Source organism: Denticeps clupeoides, unplaced genomic scaffold (assembly GCF_900700375.1).
Source record: "Denticeps clupeoides unplaced genomic scaffold, fDenClu1.1, whole genome shotgun sequence".
NCBI classification, from domain to species: domain Eukaryota; kingdom Metazoa; phylum Chordata; class Actinopteri; order Clupeiformes; family Denticipitidae; genus Denticeps; species Denticeps clupeoides.
In genome coordinates, this window is record NW_021629784.1 from 1,309,280 (window position 1) to 1,331,114 (window position 21,835).

General features: G+C 42.6%; 1 protein-coding gene across 5 annotated transcripts; it reads left to right on the forward strand.

Annotated features, from left to right (window-relative positions):
* Window positions 1-8,117: 8,117 nt before the first annotated feature.
* Window positions 8,118-20,871, forward strand: LOC114774242 (uncharacterized). Of its 5 annotated transcripts, XM_028966181.1 has the most exons (9): window positions 9,039-9,340; window positions 10,288-10,393; window positions 11,215-11,307; window positions 12,241-12,504; window positions 13,922-13,990; window positions 17,835-17,903; window positions 18,491-18,532; window positions 18,613-18,685; window positions 18,782-20,871. In XM_028966181.1, the coding sequence occupies exons 3-9, from the start codon at window positions 11,223-11,225 to the stop codon at window positions 18,798-18,800; spliced, it is 621 nt and encodes a 206-aa protein (XP_028822014.1). In that variant the 5' UTR covers window positions 9,039-9,340; window positions 10,288-10,393; window positions 11,215-11,222; the 3' UTR covers window positions 18,801-20,871. The 5 variants fall into 5 exon arrangements, with proteins under 5 accessions (XP_028822015.1, XP_028822014.1, XP_028822016.1 ...); XM_028966182.1 differs by lacking the exons at window positions 9,039-9,340; window positions 10,288-10,393 and adding an exon at window positions 8,118-8,495; XM_028966183.1 differs by lacking the exon at window positions 13,922-13,990.
* Window positions 20,872-21,835: the final 964 nt, after the last annotated feature.

Sequence of the window (21,835 nt, forward strand, 5' to 3'; positions counted from 1 at the left end):
CTTATGAGTTTTATTGAACCTGGTTACACCTGTAATCCTCTCCTCTTTCCTAAGGGCAATCGCCAAAGGCTCTATAGCGAAGTCAAAAAGGAAAGGTGACAGACAGCAACCCTGTCTTGTACCACGATGCAAAGGGAAATAATCTGATATTACAGAGTTAGTTCATACAGAGGCCAGTGGTGAATTATACATTATTTTAACCAATGATATAAATGTCGGACCAAAACCAAATCTTTCCAAGACCTCAAATAAATAGTCCCACTCAACCCGGTCAAACGCCTTTTCAGCATCTAAAGAGATTACGATTTCAGGCTGGAGAGTAGCGTGCAAAGAATATATTGAACAAACGGCGCATATTAAAGAATGATTGCCTCCCTGGTATAAAACCTGTTTGGTCCAAGTCAATTATTTTAGGTATCACTGAATCCAGGCGGCAGGACAGGACCTTTTAAAGAATTTTATAATCGCATGGAAGGACACTTATTGGTCGGTATGAACCACATTTATGTGGGTCCTTATCTTTTTTTAGTAAAACCACTATGACTGCCTGGGTCCTTGTACAGGGCAGTTTCTTTTGGGAGAGAATTTCCTCAAAAGGTTTACTTAAAAGGGGGTCAGCTTGGCTGAAAAAAACTTTATAAAACTCATTTGGGTGGTAGTAGCCTAGCTATAACTCAGAAGACCCAGGTTCAAATCCCACTTACTAACATTGTGTCCCTGAGCAAGACACTTAACCCTGAGTGTCTCCAGGGGGGGCCTGTCCCTGTAACTACTGATTGTAAGTCGCTCTGCATAAGGGCATCTGATAAATGCTGTAAATGCAAGTTGCTCTGAATAAGGCAAAATAAACGTAATTCAGTTGGGAATCCATCTGGGCCGGGAGATTTACCTTTTTGCATGGAATTTATAGCTTGTGCTATATCTTCGCAAGATATTCCAAGGTCTAAACGTGACCGGTCTTCACAGGTAATCTTAGGAATTTCTAACTGATCAAGAAATGTATGTATTTCAGATGGACTGACATGAGAAGTGTATAGTTTTGTATAATATTCCTTGAATTGTTCATTTATGGCTGTTGGCTGGTTTGATACAGTGCCATGCATAGTGTGGATCTCAGATATTGTGTGGCTAGCCTGAATTTGCTTAAGCTGATGAGATAATAACATGCCAAATTTTTCACTCTGTTCATAGTATGTGCATCTAGTCTTCAAAAGCAGCCTTTCAGTCTCAGCATTAGAAAGATTGTTAAATTCTGCTTGCAGAAGCAGCCTGTCCTTGTACAACTCTGGATTAGAGGAACCAGCACGTTTTTTGTCTATTTCCAGAATTTTTTTGGACAGGTCACATAGCTGGCGATCAAAAAAATAAGTCTATTCTTGAGTATGAATGATGGACAGGTGAGAAAAATGAAAAAATTGCTGGGAGGTGGGGTTAGTATACCTCCTGGTGTCAAACAATTTGTAGGATTCCATAAACTTGGACACAATCTTGGACAGTGTGGGATTAGATCTGTCTAGATTTGGCTGCAGGACCAGGTTGAAGTGACCCCCCAGAATTAAGTGATATGTGTCTAGGTTGGGGACCTTAGCAAAAAAGGTGCAAAAGAACTGTGGGCCGTCCCAGTTGGGGCCGTAGACTACATTAAATCCACACAGCTTCCCTATAACTATGACAAACCTGCCTTTGGTATCTGATATTACAGGCTAAGTTACAAACGAAACCCCCTTTCTTATCAATATCGCTGCGCCCCTTGATCTGTCCCCATATTCAGAGTGGAAGATATGATCTACCCAGCCTCTATTTAATTTTGAGTGTCCATTAACTCAGAGATGAGTCTCCTGTAGAAATATAATCTCAGGGGCCAGTGCTTTCAGATGGGAAAAAACCCTGCAACGTTTTATATTGTGGTGCAACCCTTTAATATTCCATCTTACAAAACGCAGTGAGCCCCGTTAAAACCAGCCATATCGTAGATAGCCTAAGCAGTCCCACACACTGAGAAGGAGAAGGGAGAAAGAGAAAGTAAATAAATAAAACAATAATGATAAAATAAATGAATTTTGAAAAGCAAACTTAAAACCCTGCCATAAAGTGGGGGACCGCATCAACACTCCTAGTGAGCGATAAAGATAGCACAACAGTGCTCAGGGTCAACAACCACGCTCTAATAAGTTTGGTTGTGATATTTTAACCAGAATTTCGTCAATCATGAATCAGACCAGTTTTACAGAAAATACCTAAATAGAGAATACTGTACTTCCTACATGTACAAGATAAATAACTTACAGTTGTCAAAGGATCAGCTGACTTTCTTATTCAAAACAGGCGAAAAGAAGAGTCATTCACCACCTGGATGTCCCTCAAATCGTGGAGAGATGAAGGCTCGGGCCTCCTCCGGAGAGGAGAACGTTTTCTCGGTATTCAGATGGGTCGAGCAGGATACAGGATGCCGAACTTCACCCCCTCCATCCCGCGGAGCTGCCGTCTGACGTCATTAAATGCAGCCCGAGCCTTAGCTACTTTAGCCGTGAAGTCTGGGAAGACCGAGATTGACATGTCGTTTATCTGGATACGATGCTTCTCTCGGACAAGACGCAGGATATTTGCACAGTCCTGGTTGTAGAGGAAGCGGCCACGATGGGGGTGGATTCTCCTGCCTGGGTCCTGGAAGAAAGGATCGGTGCGCCCTGTCCAGCAGTGGAGCTTCTTTCAACTCAAAAGCCTGCTGAAGTAGTGACGAGACGAAGGTTGTGGAGCAGATCTGAGCCTCAGGAACTCCTATTATTCTGACGTTGTTCCTCCGCGTCATCGCACTTATTCTGCATTATTTCAGTCAGTGTTGTAAGGCGACCTACTTCTTCCTGCAGACGTGTAATATCGTCAGTGCATGTCGAGATGCTTTCTTCCACGTTGTTCACTTTAACGCCGAGTCCGGACAGCTCCGTAGTAACAGTCCCCCTGTTCTCCTTCAGCTCGGACCGGACCGCTCTTATGTCCGATGTAATAGAAGCCAGCTCACTCTCCCACACCGCCCGGACCTCGGCAATTTAAAATATCCTCCCTTGAAACGCATTAATTCCATGAAATCGAGTCTTTATTTAATCAGTTTTACGTATTTACTGGTTCATACTTCTGCCACCAGTCCAACATGCAGAAGGGAGTAAAATGTAAAAGTGTAATACACCTTTATTGGGGCGCGGTTCCGTGAGCAGGGGGGCGGGGCTTGCGCACCCACCTGCCGCGTCTACCCGCCTCACGACATTCGGGACTTCAGCGGTGTCTACAGTATGTGTGTGTTTTCTGGCATATTGCATATCATCGTAACATGCAGACTAAAAGCATAAAGAAAAAAAGTTCTGAGTTTTCCAAGATCATCAGTCCTTGAATGATCCGGTGTGTATGTGGTATGCAGCACTGCAGGGCATCACAAAGATGCTGTACTATAGATTGCTTGAGGTTTCTAATTTCTAAAGCTTATTTCAGATGGCTGAATAAATGTAAAAATGTGTTTTTTTATGCGGACATTAGATTTTTCACTTTCTTGTTTCATATTAATTGAAAAAATGTTCTTTACAATTATAAAAAATGTAACAAAATTGTATTTTTTAAAGATGAGAAAAGTTACACTGCTACACAATTAGCCGGAATCTCCATGGTCTGCCAGGTTCTTCACTCTTGACTCTCGTCACTCTCCTCATGGGACGCTCCTGGTCACTGATGGTCTGCCCTGTTCGAAAAAAATACTGTTATTCACTTAGAAAATGCATATGCCACTATAATACTTTATGATCGAATCCTTGGTTTCAGATAATAGCAGCTGCAAATATGGACCAGTGCTGATCCAGAGAACCTCCAGGCACCTCTCTCCATCTGACCGCTCAGAAAGAGAGAGCAAAAAGGTCAACAGTAGAATTTCAGGACTTAGTTTATTATAAAACGGAGACAAATAATGATTAATCACTGATGGTACCAAAGTATTAAATCCATCACTGTACTATGGAATTATTACTAATGAGATGAGCGATATTAGTGAAGTGAAAGTGAAGTGATTGTCACGTGTGATACACAGCAGCACAGCAAATGTGTGAAATGTGTCCTCTGCATTTAACCCATCACCCTGAGTGATCAGTAGGCAGCCATGACAGGCGCCCGGGGAGCAGTGTGTGGGGACGGTGCTTTGCTCAGTGGCACCTTGGCGGATCGGGAATCGAACCGGCAACCTTCTGATTACGGGGCCGCTTCCTTAACCGCTAGGCCACCACTGCCCCTATTACCTGTTCTGCACCAAGCAGTATACAGCCAGACTTACCTCAACCGATGTTTGGTAGGAAACGCGCTTTTATATGCACTGTGACGTCAGACGCCAACAGCTGATTGGTTAAAGCGCCTAATCTCTGATTGGTCAATATCGTTGTACCACTGGCGAGCCCCCCGTCCGCCCCGCCTCCCCGCCCGCGCGGGGAACAGGCACTTTATATACAGTATGTATTTAATATATATACAGCATATATATAAATACACTAGATGCCGCATTCAGCCTCCCAGCAGGCGTCAGCACCGCCGCTATATTTGAACGGGGTTCCAAGCTTCATTCTATGGCAAGCCTTTCCTATCACAATACGTCACGTAAATCTCGGCGTGAATCCCGTCGAATGCGCCGCTCTCGTAGTGTCCACCCCCTAGTTTTCACAGCCAATACATTCAAAAGTGATTGACCCAATCAGTGTTGAAGCAGGACAGTCCAAACTAAGCGAACACTGATGTCCTCCTCAATGGCAGTCAAATGACTAACCTGTTGAGCTATATCGCCTGCTACATAGGAGTGTGCCCCTTCCACACTTAGTGGTAAATCCTGCAGGTGGCAGCAGGAGTTTGCAGTGCGTAATTATGACTGGATAATGATAAAATGACTGCAGTGCAGTTTATTCTTCGTTTGCAATTTACTAAAACGTTCATATCTGATTTCTCAGAGGCAAAGAAGAGGATATAGAGTCAATTAAATCGGAACAAAGTAACTTGAAATCATGACCACTGAGGTCTGAGGACATCAGTGTTCGCTTAGTTTGGACTGTCCTGCTTCAACACTGATTGGGTCAATCACTTTTGAATGTATTGGCTGTGAAAACTAGGGGGTGGAGACTACGAGAGCGGCGCATTCGACGGCGTTCTTGCCAACGCCGTCGGGAGCGGCGTTTCGAACGGGATTTACGCCGAGATTTACGTGACGTATTGTGATAGGAAAGGCTTGCCATATCATTCTAACCCGCTGGTCTGACGGTACGGGCGAAAATGCGGGATTTTACACCGCGTACCGCTGTAATAACGAAGGAATAAGGCAGAACGGTTCATAAGTACGTTTTTATTTTATTATCTTGTATGTTTCGAAATTTCTATGTTACGAGTCATCTAGACTCTTCTCTGTCTTGGTGGTGGAATGAAATTCCCCTCGAGGTCAGAACAGCTCAGTATTTTCAATCGGCAGCTCAAGACCTTCCACTGTAGAGAATATTTAGATTAACTTGTAACCTTCTTATTGTCTGACTTAGAAACTACAACAGAGTGAATAAAAAGATTGTATTTATATTTGGGGGTCCTAGTGAACCAGAATCATTTCATCGATGGTAACATGGAAGCACGTTGTAAGTTTCTCTGGATAAGGGCGTCTGCCAAATGCCTTAAATGTAAATGTAAATGTATAGTGGCTGCTTTTTTGTGTGCTCATTCTGCCCTGACATCATGAGTGTGTGTAGGAAGTACGGACCGCAAATGGAGGAGGCGACTGGAAATTCTTTGACTGGCTGGAGCGACATCTAATAACCATTTTACAGTAGAACAGGAAGAAGAACTGAAGTAGCTCCTTATTAGAATGGTCAGTTCCACCTTAAATTGTGCTCAGCAGGCTGCAGTACTGTATTCAGTTCAGGAAGGTTTACAGCCAAAAACAACTACTAGAGTTTAAACTTCTGGGTCACTGAAAGCACTCTTGTTAATGGTAAAATAGGATGAAATAATATCAACTAATACCATTCTGGCCCAAAACATTTTTCACTGTAAAATTGTCCTGGGAACTTTGCTCGTGTGCACAGAAATTTATGATGAATATGTGTGACGGGTTCACCTCCGCAGCACCATTCTACCGGTTCCACGCACACCATTAGACACTTGGACAGCCGGGTGGTTCACAAATTCCCTTTTTATTTTCTGTAATACATGCAAGGTACAGTGGAGTAGGTGGGAATTAGCCTACGGTTGGTCTGGATAACTCTCTCCATTCAGTGTCCTGAATTGCTTTTGTCTTTTACAACTTCATGCAGATACATACTTGGTTGTAAATGTAATAAAAGGTACAAATAAGCAAAACAAACTAAATAAGGCCTCTCACTTTGGTGATCATATAGTGATATGAAAAGCACTGAACACTTAAGCATAATGTACTCAAAACTCTTAGTATCTGCATTAATACATTTTATCCGTAGCACCAGGGATAATTCAAGTGAACCCTTTTTCTTAGAAATAATAAGAAACCACATGAACACAGTGAAACATGAGACTCCAATACAAATACATTTACTGGGTGGTGTACTACCAGATTACCACCTAACTAACTAACTAACTTATATGAACGAATCTTAACAGATCTAACATAACCCAAAACTTTTGGTAGAACCATATAACATTATAAAAACACAAGAAAATCCAAATGATATTACCTGTAATACATGCAAGGTACAGTGGAGTAGGTGGGAATTAGCCTACGGTTGGTCTGGATAACTCTCTCTGGGTAGCGTGGGTAGAAGAAAATTAGCATGCTAATCAAACAAGTAAATCAACCTAAAACTACGGATATACATGTCATGGAATCATCTCAAAATAGTGAGCAAGAATCGCTACCCAAACTGCATGATAAATAATGACTTCTGTGTACTTATAACCCAGTAAAACATAGTTTATGCCAGACCTCTCAAAACGTGACCTACCCATTCAGTGTCCTGAATTGCTTTGAGCAATTTCATGCGATCTCCTACTACACTGCACCTTGATACCACTAGAGGGCGTCATTGCACCATTTAAAATAATTTAACCACATACTACTCTGTTACATATGGACATTTCGATGTAAAATAAATAGTATCACAGCCTGCAGTATTTAAGGTGGAACAGACCATTCGAATGAGGAGCTGTGAAGAAGGAGCTAACTTCAGCATGTTTATCTACTCTAAATTCAATCACAGTCATATCCTCCTGAGACCCAAATAAGAAAAATGTAGCCAAAAGACTCATATTAGAGACTGTTCAGAGAGATACATACCCAGATGAATTTACTGCTCTTCAAATGAACAGAGAAGTTCATAAATCAAGTCCAATCCTAACCCTTGACCCCCCTACATAGACGACGGCCTGCTGAGGGTAGGGGGACGTCTAAAACATGCTTCTCTCAACACCCCATCATTCTTCCAAAGCACGATCATGTAACAACGCTGCTTGTGGGACATCATCACATGGAGGTGAAGCACCTAGGCCGGCAGTTCACTGAAGGAGCCATCAGAGGCCCAGCCAAGCAGCACAAGTCAGACAGAGGGACAAACGTAATTGCCGGCAGTGCAGAACTGTGCATGAAAAATCCTGGTGAAAAGCAAACCAGCATCCTTAGTTACCTTCACAGCAATGGGTGCACATGGGAGTTTAATCCCCCACATGCCTCCCACATTGGGGGAGTGTGGGAACGTATGATTGGAATTACACGCAAAATACTGGATTCCATGCTTTTGTAAAACAAACATGCTCACCTGACACACAAGGTCCTGTGCACTCTGATGGCGGGGGTGTCAGCAATGATTAATACTAGGCCGCTGACGCAAAAACCAAGCTTACATGCTCCACCAGGACACTTTGATGATAAGGATCTCCTGAGGAGCCAGTGGAAACAAGTCCAAGTGCACATCAAAGACTTACCTGCGGCCCATCTCTGATGTCGTTCTTCTAGAAGCAGACTGAGTAATGGACTATTTCCTCATCTGACAGCTCCAGATCTGAATCTCCCTCTATTATCCTGCATAGAATCCTCTCTGCCTCACTTTTTTCGCCGGGTCTCAGGAGGAGTTATATGCGGGATGGGAACGTGTGCCTGCATGCTGCTGCTGGGCTGAAGTCTAAACATGTCTAATAGGGTTTTTTTTATGGCGCTATAGGTTGTACTGTTTTGTACTATCTGTGCTCAGTTTATAATGTTCTGATGACATTCCTTAAAATGTGAAATAATTTGTGGTACTAAATACTAAAAAAAAAAAAAAAAAAAAAAAAAAAAAAATAGAGAGAGAGAGAGAGACAGGCTGACTGCAGCGAGTAGCACCTCCCTGCTCACCTCCCAGAGACGTTTTCTCTCCTTCAGGCTCCATATTGGAACGTGACCCGGCGGACAGACCAGCAGTTCAGAGCCGGAGGAGAGGGAGTAATCGGCGAGGACGGGGTTATACCGGGCCGGGTGACTGCGGCATGTATGATTATTTGTTTAAATATCAGTGTTAATATTCTTTACTGGGACTGGAATGCGGTGAAATCCTGCTTTACTCTGTTATATGTGTCAGTTTCCTCATGAGCACCTTGTTGCTGGGTCGGGGGTTAACTGCAGTTCGCGACTCTGAACACGAACAACCAACCACATTGTCAATAAACTAAAAAACTAAACGTAAGAAAGACACGAGGAGCTAAAAGAACGATGGCTGATGCAAGAGATGCAGCCGTGGAGGAAGAATACTTTCTATGACAATGTGACGAGGTTGGTAAAACGCATCAAGTATGAATATATTGTCTGCTCAGCGCTTGAACCAGTGTAGCGGAAACAATGTACGAGTTTTTGCCTAATTCTTTTGCGGTAGGTGTGTGCTTGTGTCCGTGTCTGTGTGTGTGTGTGTCTGGGTGTGTGCTTGAGTCCGTGTCTGGGTGTGTGTTTGTGTGTCCCTGTCTGTGTGTGTGTGCTTGTGTCCGTGTCTGTGTCAGTCCGTGTCTCTCTGTGTGTGTGTGTCTGTCTGTGTCTGTGTCTGTGTGTGTGTGCTTGTGTCCGTGTCTGTGTGTGTCTGGGTGTGTGTTTGTGTGTCCCTGTCTGTGTGTGTGTGCTTGTGTCCGTGTCTGTGTGTGTGTGTGTGTGTGTTGTGAATGTGGGTTGTGATTCGCAAATTAGGCAGGGGAGTGTTTGCTGAGTCAGATATTTAAGAAGAGCGTTCATACTGGAGTACAGAGGAGACCTTATCGATCCAGAAGAAAGTAAACGGAGACGGTGAATTTACCACAACTCCCTAAAAGGATTTATGTTCAATTTCATCTGGCATGGAAAATTCTGGACGTGAGTACAAATTGATTTATATATTTTCCTTTGTTTTGATGTATAACTGTATTAAATATTTGCAGCAAGGAAAACTCGTTGCTAAAACTAGTATTAGTTTTTTATTAGTATTCTAGTTTTGTTGCCACATGTGGGAACTCGTGTCTCATATGTGGAGTTGCACAGCATGGGGAGCGTTTAGGTCATTTATCATAGCTAAACCGCCCATACGGCTTTAAACGTGTATTATTAATTTATTAAGTCAGATGTGGAGTCAGAATGGGTTAAAAAACGTCGCTCAGACACACAGGGATTGTGGGTAAAATGGTCCTTTTCTTCTGATTGAACCAAATGATTTCATCATTTGTCTGTCAGCATTTAAGGTACGTCTTGTAAACAGGGTGCCATACTATATTGACTGTTATTTACAGTTGGCTTCTAATAGTTAAGCTAGAAGCTCATGCACGGTTCCTACTCAGGTCTGAATTGACTCATGGACAGGACAGATACAGGACAGAAGCTCGGGTGATGGTTAAACAACAGCGGTGGTTGAAACAACAGTGGTGCTTAGTGAAATGTTAAAGATGTCACTAAACATCTGTCTGCACATTCTCTGTGCACTTTCAGGGATATTGACTGGTCCTTGCCTTTCGTGAGTTCACTCTGAGAAGAGTTTGTAGGAGAAATCGCCCAGGTTGGAATGACCTAAAAGAAATCACCAATTTGTTATGTGGTGCAGCAGACATGAGAAGTAAAAAGGCTGGTTATGACCTATGCAAAATTATGGGAATCTCCAGCTCCGGCGGAGATTCTTTTTGCTGCTGCTGGGCGTAACTCTAAACCTGTCTCAAGGGGAGGCGGGCTGCTTCTAGAGAGAGAGAGAGAGAGAGAGAGAGAGAGAGAGACAGGCTGACTGCAGCGAGTAGCACCTCCCTGCTCACCTCCCAGAGACGTTTTCTCTCCTTCAGGCTCCATATTGGAACGTGACCCGGCGGACAGACCAGCAGTTCAGAGCCGGCGGAGAGGGAGTAATCGGCGAGGACGGGGTTATACCGGGCCGGGTGACTGCGGCATGTATGATTACTTTATTTGTTTAAATATCAGTGTTAATATCCCTTACTGGGACTGGAATGCGGTGAAATCCTGCTTTACTCTGTTATATGTGTCAGTTTCCTCCTGAGCACCTTGTTGCTGGGTCGGGGGTTACCTGCAGTTCGCGACTCTGAACACGAACAACCAACCACATTGTCAATAAACTAAAAAACTAAACGTAAGAAAGACACGAGGAGCTAAAAGAACGATGGCTGATGCAAGAGAAGCAGCCGTGGAGGAAGAATACTTTCTATGACAATGTGACGGCTGCTGTGCTGGGATTCCTGTGATGTCATCACGTGACTCGGCCGTGGTTTTGATGTACAGGGTGGGCCATTTATACGGATACACCTTAATAAAATGGGAATGGTTCATGATATTAACGTCCTGTTTGAGGCACATTGGTATATGTGAGGGGGCAAACTTTTCAAGATGTCGCTATTTTATTTACTCCGTGCTGTTGCGACTTCGTCTTACGATGTTGGTAAAATGCATCAAGTATGAATATATTGTCCGAAAGCAACGCGTTACTATAAGGTTCTCGGTTGGTTCCAAGCTCAGTGTTTGAACCAGTGTAGAGGAAATGAGGTACGAATGTTTGCCAAATTCTTTTGCCGTAGGTGTGCTTGTGTCCGTGTCTCTCTGTGTGTGTGTGTGTGTAGAATCAGATTACAATTTATGGAAGTGCCTAGAAGCTCGCTTTAGCATTAGCATCGCATACACTGCGCGGATTTATGCATTTATTGTTCATGTTTGCAATGTGTAATATCCTTATTTAATACATGTATAATTTCTTCCTTTAGTGATCAGAATGCAGGACAGGATGATGATGATGATGGTGGTCCTTTCCATCGTTCCCATCCTTGAATCTGGCATCGTCACAGCTGCCAGCAAAGGTGAATTTTATACCCCGTCTATTGGTGCTCTGTAAAAATCTTTATTTATATGAATGTCCTTTTTTTCTAATATAGACAGTCAATTTTCATTCATTCACATGTGTGTCATTTTAGGAACTTAACTCATAATCTTTATTTAGACCTGTCAGTATGACCATTTACTATTGTGCTGGGAACACGCTTTTGGCTTATAGAACCTTATAGTAACACGTTGCTTTCAGACAATATATTCATACTTGATGCGTTTTACCAACCTCGTAAGACGAGGTCGCGACAGCACGGAGACGCAGAGAACAGTCCGAACGCTGTTTCATCCCCCCTCCACACCTGTAGGTGGCGCTGTAAGTCCCCCGCGGCGAGTTAAACACCAGCACCAGGGACATTACGTTCCTCACTTCAAAACGGAACGAAAGTAGGATTATGTAGTGACTTCCCCTGCTGCTTAACTCCCTTCCTCCTCATCAAACACTCCAACATGTTTGCGTTTCAGGTGCTGGATCATTGCCGTGGTGCTCCCGTACCGTGCCATGTCGCTTTTTTTGCATATTTTTGCGCAGATTTCTCTGCCTCCGCCATGTATCTGTCCTCTACCTCCGCTTGTTTTTTTTGTTTTTTATTTTTTGCTCCGCGCTGTCTATGAGGCGCCAAACTCTGCTAGTATCTGTGCGCGAGAGAGACCGAGTGTGTTCACTCCGCTCCGCGCTCAAATAAAGTTTTTTTTTAATAATTAACCGTCTCCGCGTCGCGCGACATAACGAATCGATTAGGAAATTCGTTGCCAACTCTTTTAGTAATCGATTTTTATCGATTTAATCGATTCGTTGTTGCAGCCCTAATTATTATTGAATGTGCTGATACAGTACATTTCAGGATTTCCTATATTTTAATTTTTTTCCTGCTTGTCTTATTATAGTTATGCTTTTTTTGTTACAGATCAAAGTTTGAAAGGCTTTATATTTCAGCAAAAAGGCCTGCCAGACAATTTGATTAGAATTGGGATGGGGGACACAGTATTCGACAAAGAAGATCTCCTGCCCCTTAAGCCTTGTTCGGAATCAGCATGGCCCAGTCCTGGACATTTTATCTGCTGCGAGACAGAAAACGAGCAGGCAGCTGTGATCTGGGTTGGAGATGAAGACCCTCAGCCTGAAGGAATCGTTGATAAGAAGGTTGTGGTTTTATCAACAAGAAAACTTGGTAAGGAGCGTTTCAATCAGCTTTCTCCCTTTCATCATTTAGAAACATTTCATTTGGATGTAGGTGATCTTGTCGTGGAAGTTGTTTCCATCACGAGTGTCTGAGGAGTCACAATGAGAAACAGTTAAATGAATTTAGTCAGGCTTTATTTTCATGCGCTTGACTGCAGTGTGGGTTGTCAGCAGGATCTGGAAAGGTCCCATCCAGCGTTGTTGGTTCCACTTTTGTCTCCGGAAGCTTTTTTTTTTTTTTTTTTTAAACGAAGTCTCCTGGCTGGAAGCGAGTTGAATTTTGACTGGTCATGGTAGGGCAGCAACAACCTGGGAATGAATATCTGACAAACGTTTGTTGAGAGACACGCAATAAGTTAACACAGAGCAGTGTTCAACGGAGGGATCCTCCTGAGCTAGAAGAAGAAGTAATAAAAGTCAAATTAAACGTGGAGAGAGACTGAATTCTCTTCTCAAAGGAAATCTGCAGCAAAATCCTTAGAATGCACGTTTGTGTAATTTATGTCAATGTATGTTGGTTTCCAGCATGTGTCAGTGTAGATGTACATAACCTTATGTGGAACATTCTCCAGGGCTTCAGCCATGCCTTTGTCTGGAACTCCACCTCGCGTCACCCATCAATCCAATTGGAAATGCCCGTAGTGGACTTGTCCTTTTCTCTGTCCACGTCTTTACTTTACTTTACTTTATTTAGCAGACGCTTTTATCCAAAGCGACTTACAAGAGGAAATACAAAACATACAAAAGTACAAAATTCATAAAAAAAAACTAATATATACTTATATATCTTATATTTTCCCCAGCTTTTCACAAACCTAATTTTATAACGCTTAGAAAGTTAAAACAAACAAAATGTAAATGAAAAATATTTTTGTCCAGACAGTAAAATCTATTGCTAAGAGTCTAATCCTAACACAAAACAAGACGAGACGAGACCGATAGAGAGAGAGAAAGGAGGGGCCCACACAATTTGGTGATTTTGACTCACGGAGAAACCGATCTTATCTCACACCCTTATTTCACAATATAGCGACAGAGTACTCTGTTCACACAAATGGGAAAATTACACTCCTTTCACCTGACTGAATTCAGTCAACCACAGAATCAAGCAAATATGATTTAATTAAATGTAAGTATTTTCTAATTAGTAATAGACTTATTTTAGCTCACCGTGTCCTCAGATGAAAAAGTTAATTTTGTGCAGCCGGCCAAGAACTCAGACCAGAGTCTTCGTATCTCTGAACCCTAAGTGAGGATTGGAGATGGATCTTTTTTAAATCCAGGTGATCAGTCCCTCTGATCAGGTCTTGGCAGGCATGACCGATCACACTTCTGACACCAAATTGTCGTGGAAGTTGTTTCCATCACCGAGCGTTAATGCAACACACATTCTCGTTTTAAAACAGAAAACCCTTTGAAGACGATCAGACCTCCAGCCTCCTTCAGGTCCACTGCAGCAGCACTAGACCAAACAGGTGGGCTTTAAAAATGAATAAAACATTTAATTGGAATGTGTAGGTCTATACTGCCTTATGTTAGAATGGTGTGTGTGTTTATATGTGCACTACTTATTAATCTACAGGTTTGCAAGTGTGTGTTAATCTTTGTAATCTGAGGTCATTTATTTGTCTTTTTGGTCATATACGAAGTACATATATGTACTACTGAAGTACATATATGTACTACTTTTGAAACTTTTCTTATTTTAGGTCCATTGAGGAATTCTGCAGCTGGGCACCCTGTTTTGCACCATCAGTCCTCATTGCACATTTATTTCTTCATTTACTCTGGTTTCCTTGTTCAATTGGTGAAAGGTTAACCATTTAACCTTTAACCCCCTGAGCATAAAGACGTTAAATAAGGAAATGGACCCGTAATCGGAAGGTTGCTCGTTTGAATCCCGATCTGCCAAGGTGCCACTGAGCAAAACAAAATGTAAATGCACACACTGCTCCCCGGGCATTTAAATCTTTAAATGGTCTATATTATCTCTTGGATTTGCTGTAACTTTATAGCTGTTTAATTGTTCATTGTTATGCATACCAGATTAATAGCAGATATATAGTCACATGACTATATATCTAAATCATTTTTTTGGAGGGTTTGGTCAAGCCTAATGTGGGTGGGGATTGCAGGGCCTGCATCAGGGTTCCACAGTACCTGAGAAGACATTGAGTGAGGGCAGTCAAAGGCTTGCTGAACTCATTCTACAAACATTCTACAGTAGGAACAAAAGCCAATAAATGACAACAACTGTTTTACAGTAATGGATGTGATGTGTTTGGATGACAGGTCCTTGTCTTTTTCCACTAATAATGTGACCTAGAAATGTAACAGCAAAATGCAACTGAAATGCAAACCAAAACTGAGAGAATAATCCTTTTTTTCTTTTCTTTCCTCAAACACTGCATGGGCGGTGGTGGCCAATTCAGGTGGGTTAGATGGAGAGAGAGCTGTAAATAAACAGAACTTAGACATAAAACAAAAAAATCAGTCCAGTCACTCAAAGTCCAGTCAGTTGTGTCACAACATAATTTTTACTAGTGAAACTTGTCAGGTATTATTATAATTTTTTTTTTATTCTCTTGGTCTGGGTTCAAGGAAACAAAAAGGGCACAGCGCAAGTCATAACCAGAACAATATCGTCATCTCAATGCTATCATTAAAATCATGAAAAAAATAATACAGCGTCATATTGGTCATCAAAATGCTGTGGCTGGGGCAACACAGTAAAATAAAATCCACAATGTACAATATAAATGTGAAGCTTTTTTTTTTTCTACTTTGAGTCAATATATCTTCCACTGTGCTTCACGCAGGCAAATCAGATTTTCACATTTTTTTTACACTGCTGCACTACAATCAACAATGAGAAAAGAAAAATTTACTTCTCAGAGGGAGCAGGATGTGTGGAATGTGCAGGGAGTGTCTGTGTGTATCAGTGTGTATGGGGAGAGTGTGCATTGTGTGCATGTCTTCGTATTCAGCATGAGTGGCAGTGTAGGTCAGTGTTGGTCAGTGTAGGTGTGCAGGACCTTATTTTAAACTGCAGCCGCGCCTTCGTCTGGAGCTCCACTCCGCTTCACCTTTTCAGTCCAATTGGGGATGTCCGTGGTGGACGTGTCCTCCTCTGTGTCCACATGTCTCGCCACTGGAAATGCCAAATCCTCTTCTTCTGTGTTTGTCGGGGCATTCTCTCGCCCAATGTCTGCTTTGGCCACAGCTGAAGCACACATGACACTGTTTCTTGCTCTGTTGGCGGGCTGTGCCGCGATGTGGAGTGATTTTTTTTTTTCCTTGACCCTTGCTTCAACCTGTCTGGCCTGGGCGTGGCGCAGAACGTCAGTGAGATGCACTGAAGCATCTGCCCAGCGTCTGTAGCAGGACTCGAGCCATTTCGGTGGATGTGGGTGTGAATTCTCTGATGAAATCATTCACGGCTCTGGACAGGGCTGCACCCCCACGATCTGCATTTGGGAGGTGCTTAGAAGAGTTCAGAAGATCTTCAGTCGTCCATGGGGAGGGTTGAAGTTGGGTCCTGATTGTCTAGATGATGGTGAGGCATCCAACTCGTAAGTGGCGCCTGAACGAGTCTTGGGAGGAGAGAATAGGTCAGCTGCTCTGATGGTGGATTTCTCCTGTGGAGTTGAAGCAGTGACGTCATCGTGCTGTGGTGGTATCTGTTGTTCCTGTAGCGGTTGCTCCAGCAAGGGTCATGAGGATTTTTTTAGGGCAGAAGGGTGGAGCTTCAAGGCCCAAGAGTTCTGCAAAAGGGGATTCAATGACACAGGAGCAGAGGCAAACAGTGCAGCCGTTGGGAAATCTCACCTTCTTAAATAAAATAAAACAAAACCCAGAAAAAAGAACCCAAAGTGCACATACAACGGTACAAAATTCATTTTCCCAGCTTTCCACAAACTTAATTTTAAAACTCTCAGAAAGAAAAAACAAACAAAATCCACAAAATGTAAATGAAAAATATTTTCCCACATTCCCTTTAAAGCTGAATAAAGTAGAAACCCGCTGTATATCGCTGTGCTGGTGCTCAGACGGTAAAATCTAGTTTAGTCCCAAAACAAAACAAGAGAGAGAGGGAGGCACCCCACACATACACACACACCAGAGAGAGAGGGATAGATAAGGTCTGCCAATGTGTGCAAACGTTCACACACACACACACACACTCACACACACACAGAGGCTGGAGTGTCAGCAGGCAAATGCTGACAATGCAGAGTTAAGCGGAATGACGAGTATAAGACACCCATTTACATCAATTCAGTTGACTACAGAATAAAGCAAATATGCAATTTCCCTTATTATTTTTGTTTTGGATTTATTAATCTTCTAGGTTCTACAGTTTTAATTATATGTTTTGAGGAGAAGTATTTTTAACTCACCAAGCTAGTGTCCCCAGACCACAAAAAAGGAAACTCCCGGCGGAATCAGCCAAGGACGCTGACCGTAGCCCCAGTCACTCTGAAACTCTGAAACGAGGTTTTGGAGATGGATGTTGGTGACCCAGGGTGATCGGCCCCTCCGGTCAGGTCCTGGCGAATTCACGCAGATCCTGTTCGTGATGCCAATTGTGGTGGGAAATTTCCCATCTGGGGAGCTGCAATAAAGGAAGTCAATTGAATTGATTATACAAGTTTATTTACCGTGGCCATGGGGGAAACTCGCAAGAAGAACTCCCCCCGTTAGTAAATTCACAAGCATATTTATACCATTATGGGTAATGAAGTGTAGGAAAGCAGGGTCACGCCAGCTTCGTCATAGGCGCCTGGACAAGGACACTTTTTTGGAAAACATCTTAACCTTGTACATCACCAAGGTTTAAAGTGAGATACAGTTGTTTTCTGGCTGTTCCATGACCAAAGGTAAAACACGTGGAGCGTCCCCATTTCTTCCTTCTACACTCACCTGTGAGGTTTCAATGTTGCTGCTAGTTTTTCAGTTTCGCTTTATATATAATTTAGGGATTTATAAATGAAGAGATATATTGTATAAAGAGGTATTTCAATGATTTATACTTAAAGAACTTGGATAAGGATAAGGGCATCTGGCAAATCCTGAAAATGTAAAATCAAAATATAAAGTTTTTAAACTTAAAAAGGAGCGTGTCAATCAGCTTTCTCCCTTTCGTCATTTAGAAGCATTTCATCTCGATGTAGGTCCTCTTCAGACCTGATATTCATTTGCGGTGATCTGATCATAAGCGTTCCAGGATGAATGTTGCTGAATGATGTTAATGTAGCATGATGGTCAGCATCACATTTATTCACCTTTAATGCAACACACGTTCTCGTTTTAAAACAGAAAACCCTCTGAAGACGATCAGCCCTCCAGCCTCCTTCAGGTCCACTTCAGCAGCACCAGACCAACCAGGTGGGCTTTTACAAATGAATAAAACATTTATTTGGAATGTGTAGGCCTATACTGCCTTATGTTAGAATGGTGTGTGTGTGTTTATATGTGCACTACTTATTAATCTACAGGTTTGCAAGTGTGTGTTAATCTTTGTAATCTGAGGTCATTTATTTGTCTTTTTGGTCATATACAAAGTATATGAAGTACATATATACTTCTTTCTTTTCTTATTTGGGGTAAGACACTCGCCTATGAACCAGGAGACCCAGGTTCAAATTCCCACTTACTACCATTGTGTTCCTGAGCAAGACACTTAACCCTAAGTTGCTCCAGGGGGACTGTCCCTGTAACTACTGATTGTAAGTCGCTCTGGATAAGGGCATGCCATAAATTTAAATGGAAAAAAAAACAGCAAAAGTCTTACAAGAGTGAGAGAATTGTTTTAGCTTATTGTGTAACTTTATAATTTCATGTTGTTTGTTTATTTCTGCAAGTGTGAATTTATTTATTTGTTCCTTGCATGCAGTTGCATGTCCTGGTAAGTAATAAATATGGAAATGTATTCAGCTTTCTAAACACTGATTTCTCTCTCTCTGCTATTCAAGACCAGAGTTTAATGATTGGAATTGGGATCGGTGTGATTGCTGGTGAGTAAACAATCATCAGGATTCTTAAAAAAAAGTTATACTTGTCCTTTTTTCTGTTTTATAGTTGTTCTCTTTCACAGTTCTACTGGTGCTTGTAATCCTATGTGTCTGGGGGATGTGCAGATTTTGTGAACAGAGAGACAGACAGGGACTGTAAGAGATACATAAAATCAGCCAAACTCATAATCAGTCATGTTATTTGCTGGTTTAAAACCGGTGATGGAAGAGCCCAAATATTTCTTCTTTCAGGACCAATGGGGTGGTGTGAGGTTTGGCACCAACATTCGTACATTGTGAGAAGGTGAATCTGCTTCCCATGGTCCGGCTCAACTGCTCCTACATGGAAACCCATCCAAAGATCGAGAGCACAGGAAACTTCATTAGGAGGATTTTTTTTTTCTTTTACAAAGAAAAGTGATCGTCATTGTGAAGCACAGCACACGGTGACACAACAAAATGTGTCCTCTGCATTTAACCATTACCCTTGGTGCACAGTGGGCGGCCATGACAGGCGCCCGGGACCACTTTAATAGTTTGCACTATATAATTTGCAAAGCATGCCTACAACTTAGAACATTAGGTTTTTCGTGTGATTCAAACAACAAATAGGATAAAATATGCCTCAGGTTATTGTCCTGTTGGTTATTGTCCTCTGTCCCAGTTTCAAATCACAGATGGACTGACTGTACTGTTATGACTAATGGTTGGGAATCGTTGTTTTAGTGAAATCCATTGTAATTGTGTTTATCTAGTGTTCGCATTGGGTATTGCAGCCTCAAGAAGTTTGCATATATAAAACTTGATTGAACGGAGGTAACGAGCAGTCAGTCAAAGGAAGTGCAGTTACTAGAACGTCACGGTGACCTTTCTAGAAGAATACTGCATACATCTTATGTTTAAGGTTGTATCGGCGGTATGTACTAAAAGTATGATTTTTGTAACTTTGTGTATGTGTAATATGATGTTTGCCTATGCATTGTGCACAATCCGTCTTTAACTCGACTCAGTCTAGTTTCCCAGTCACAGCATGATGCTGCCACCACCATGTTTCATCTGACCAGAGCACTGTCCTTCATACATTAAGGGAGTTGTCCACAAGCCTGAAGTGATTGTCATTGTGAAACACTGCAGCACAGCACACGGTGTACAGCATGAAATGTGTCCTCTGCTTTTAACCATCACCGTTGGTGAGCAGTGGGGACCATGACAGGCGCCCGGGGAGCAGTGTGTGGGGACGGTGCTTTGCTCAGTGGCACTTTGGTGGCTCGCCAACCTTCTGGATACGGGGCCAATTCCTTAACCGCTAGGCATCCACTGCCCCTTTTGGCAAACTTAAGACGTGCCTTCTTATTTTTGAGCACTTTTGAGTAATGGCATTTATTGTACCACTCTTCCACAGTATAATGGAGTGTGTCCAGTCTCTGCTGTGGAACTCTGCAGCTCCTTTAGGGTCATTTTGGCCTCTGTCCTGCTTCCCTGATAAATCCCCTCCTTGCACGATATGCGAGTTTTGGTGTGCAACCCTCTCCAGATTGGCTGTAGCCTCCACTCATGCATAACCAGACCTCTAGGGTGCAGTAACAAATTACCGGAGTAATAACACAAGCATGCAGCAGAGTTCAGTAGCTATCACTGCAGCACAATACAAAAATACAGTTCTTAAAACCTAATTAATTCACGGACATCTTTTGACACCCTGCATCACTGGCAGGGTGGGGACTGTGACGTAAAATCCATTTTCTCTAAATTATTTGATAAACTTGGGCCAATATAATATTGGTTTGCTTTGGATTAAATTATTTTGAGTCACACAATATAATGTGTGTGTGTGTGTGTATATATATATATAATATCGGGAACCTTGTACAGAAAGTATAACTCAGGAGGGTACAGGTTTTGTGTAAAAGGTGTAAGGAAATGGGCCGCATGGTGGCAACATTGCCTCACACCTCCAAGATTGTGAGTTTGTATCTTGGCTCGGCCCATGTGGGGCCGCAGTTTCCCCATGCTGGTTCAGCTTACCTGGGTCCTCTGGTTTCCTCCCACCGTCCAAAGGCATGTACACTGTTACATCCCATGGTCATGTGAAGTGTTATTTGTGTTCTCTGTCTTGTTTGTGTTTTTCCTTTTGTAGGAGGAGCCTGTAATTTACAGAACTCCTCCCATACGTTGGAATGGGGGCCGTTAAAGATGCCGTGGGTCTGCTGCGACGAGAGGAAAGGGAGAAGGGGGGAATACACCAGACAGATGTCCTGTTCCCAGTATTCTACCCTGTGCTTTTTTGTGGCCTGACTGTATTCTTGTTTCAAGGCTGAATTGTACCGTTTCGATTTATTAAAATGACCTTGCTAAAACGTTTGTGCCGTTTCCCTCCCTCTTTCTGATTGTTCACGTTCCTGACCTAGACCAGGACGTAACAACACTAGGTGAATTGGTGACTCTGAATTGACCCTGGGTGTGAGAACCCTGTGATAGAACCCGCCCAGGGTTCCCTTCTATATTTTTATGAATTGGTTGTGTTTTCAGTGTGTTAACAGACCAGAGTGTAACAGCACCTTTAGTGGATGGGAGCTGGGGAAATAAATATTACCCTTTTGAGTGGAGGCTACAGTACAATGGAAACAGATCACGCAGACGTTATTAACTAAAAAAATATTTTATCTTTATTTACTTCTTTGTTATTTAAATATTTGTTAGTCTTTGTCACTGAATATAATACTTTTTTTTTAATGAAACCCGCTTCCCTGCTCCGTACCGAAGCCAAAGGGGCGGGGCCACGGGCGGGGCCTCTGAGCACATGGCCGCTTTATTTTCTTTTGCTTCCGGTTTCACTACGTAACGCTACGGGAACCAGTAAAAACCAGGTTCATTTCGACGACGTATTTTGTGTCCATGCGTGACTGTGGTCGTGGACGACGGGCCGAAATGAGGTTCCTTCGTAGGTTTGCAGGATTTAACGCCGCTTGATCGGACGAGAAGAGCGCAGTGGAGCCGCAGCAGTGAAGCCAGGTGAGGGGGGTTCGGGCGGTAGCCCAGGTTATCCGCGATTCTTTTAATTTATTGTAATCAGGATGAGCATAATGACGTCGACGATGATGATGATGATGGCCGTCATCCGTCAGTTCCCAAAGCTACCAGGACAGGTGATCTCCATTTTTCTGTGTTTCAGAATGTTGTTTTATATCGTGTGTGTGGTGTAATTTGTTCAAGGTCTGTTTAAACTATACATATAAAGTTTAGCCGACTCTACTGGAAATGATTATTATGGTTATGCATGTTCGTGTTGCAGATTTAAGGCTGAAG

What these genes read in the sequence shown, in the direction of transcription:
- LOC114774242 (XM_028966182.1), top strand. Translation starts at nt 11,223, where the DNA reads ATGCAGGACAGGATGATGATGATGATGGTGGTCCTTTCCATCGTTCCC. An exon ending in CGTCACAGCTGCCAGCAAAG is followed by an intron (nt 11,308 to 12,240) that starts GTGAATTTTATA and finishes TTTTTGTTACAG; the next exon opens with ATCAAAGTTTGAAAGGCTTT. An exon ending in AGCAGCACTAGACCAAACAG is followed by an intron (nt 13,991 to 17,834) that starts GTGGGCTTTAAA and finishes GTTTTAAAACAG; the next exon opens with AAAACCCTCTGAAGACGATC.